Consider the following 1,428-nt stretch of genomic DNA (forward strand, 5'->3'; position numbering starts at 1 on the left):
TTTTTGAAATAAATTCAGTTTGGAGACAGTAGTCTAAGACAGAAGGACTCTCTAATCTATAAAATCATGTAAACTCTCAGCTGTCCTAGTCATAGGTAGGCAAGTATCAATAGCCTCATCTTATTAAAAAGGGACAAAATAAGTAAATTGAGGCAAAGTGAGGTCAACTGACTTGTTTAGACAGGGTGGCCACTCTGTAATTAAAGGCAGAAGGGAGATTTTGGCCCAATATAATTACCTAAAAAAAGATCGCTAGAGGAAGGAGGCCCTTGTGGTGACAGGTTTACTTACTTCACTCAGATGTGTCTTCAATTCCTGCACTTTTCTGTATTCTGGAGTGTCAAGCACCACTTTGTATTTGTCTCGCATCTTCCTCGCATTATCGGTGTATAGGTAATTAGACTTAAAAAAACAGCAATGGAAATACAAGTTGATTAATCACTTCAGGAATTGTATGTCATGGTCACATGTCTTTCAAACAGCTGGCATGTGCAAGCCACACTGACCCTCCCTGTGTCCTGGAGGTCTTCCCAAGCAGGACCAAAGACAACCGTCATTTAACTAAGCTCATTACCTTTTTTAGGAAGCACAGATCATCTTGAGTGGGTCATGACTCGCTCAGTGAGTTAATGGCAAATTTCCCCTTAACAGAAGCTACAGACAGCTTTGTGAAGCTGTGCAGGAGGAGCTGCGTGTTGGGACGGTGTGCACTCACCCAGAGCTTCCGCAAGTGCCGGGAGCGGACCATGTCAGGGGTGTCATACAGGAAGCAGCCCAGTCCCCTCAGGATCTGCAAGTCTTCTTTGTATTTAATCTGTGTCACAAACATAGAAATATAGCTGGTCATGAGCAAATATAAATCACGAACAAATAAGACAGAGCAGTGATACTTTTTTAGTGATAGATCTTTCATTTGGGTTCAACACATCCACCCTGTACTCTCAGTTTGCTTGAACTCAAATAAGTCATAGGTTTAAAAAAAAATTTTTTTTTACTTATTTATTTATCTATTTTTGGTTGCATTGGGTCTTTGTTGCTGCACTTAGGCTTTCTCTAGTTGCGGCAAGCAGGGGCTACTCTTTGTTGCAGTGTGTGGGCTTCTCATTGTGGTGGCTTCTCTTGTTGTGGCCCACGGGCTCTAGAGTGCAGGCTCAGTAGTTGTGACGCATGGGCTTAGTTGCTCTGCGGCATGTGGGATCTTCCCAGACCAGGGCTCGAACCTGAGTCCCCTGCATTGGCAGGCGGATTCTTAACCACTGCGCCACCAGGGAAGTCCCACAGGTTTTTAAAATTTAAATTGCTAACCCTGAACTGAGAAGAGGATATGGCTATTATTTTATTATTATATGGATGAAAAATATCATAGATTAAATGGGGTGGTATTTTATGAGAAGTAAACATTCAAGGAGAAAAAAAAATTTCAGCAGG

General features: G+C 42.2%; 1 protein-coding gene across 1 annotated transcript in view; it reads right to left on the reverse strand.

Annotated features, from left to right (window-relative positions):
• Positions 1-1,428, reverse strand: part of LOC103083893 (nebulin) — a 120,982-nt gene that overhangs the window by 53,891 nt on the left and 65,663 nt on the right. The window contains 2 exon segments of the mRNA XM_082930885.1: positions 292-402; positions 716-814. Of these exon segments, the coding sequence (XP_082787011.1) occupies positions 292-402; positions 716-814 (210 nt within the window).

The sequence above is a fragment of the Lipotes vexillifer genome, unplaced genomic scaffold (assembly GCF_000442215.2).
Source record: "Lipotes vexillifer unplaced genomic scaffold, Lipotes_vexillifer_v1.1 scaffold193, whole genome shotgun sequence".
Classification (NCBI taxonomy): Eukaryota; Metazoa; Chordata; class Mammalia; order Artiodactyla; family Lipotidae; genus Lipotes; species Lipotes vexillifer.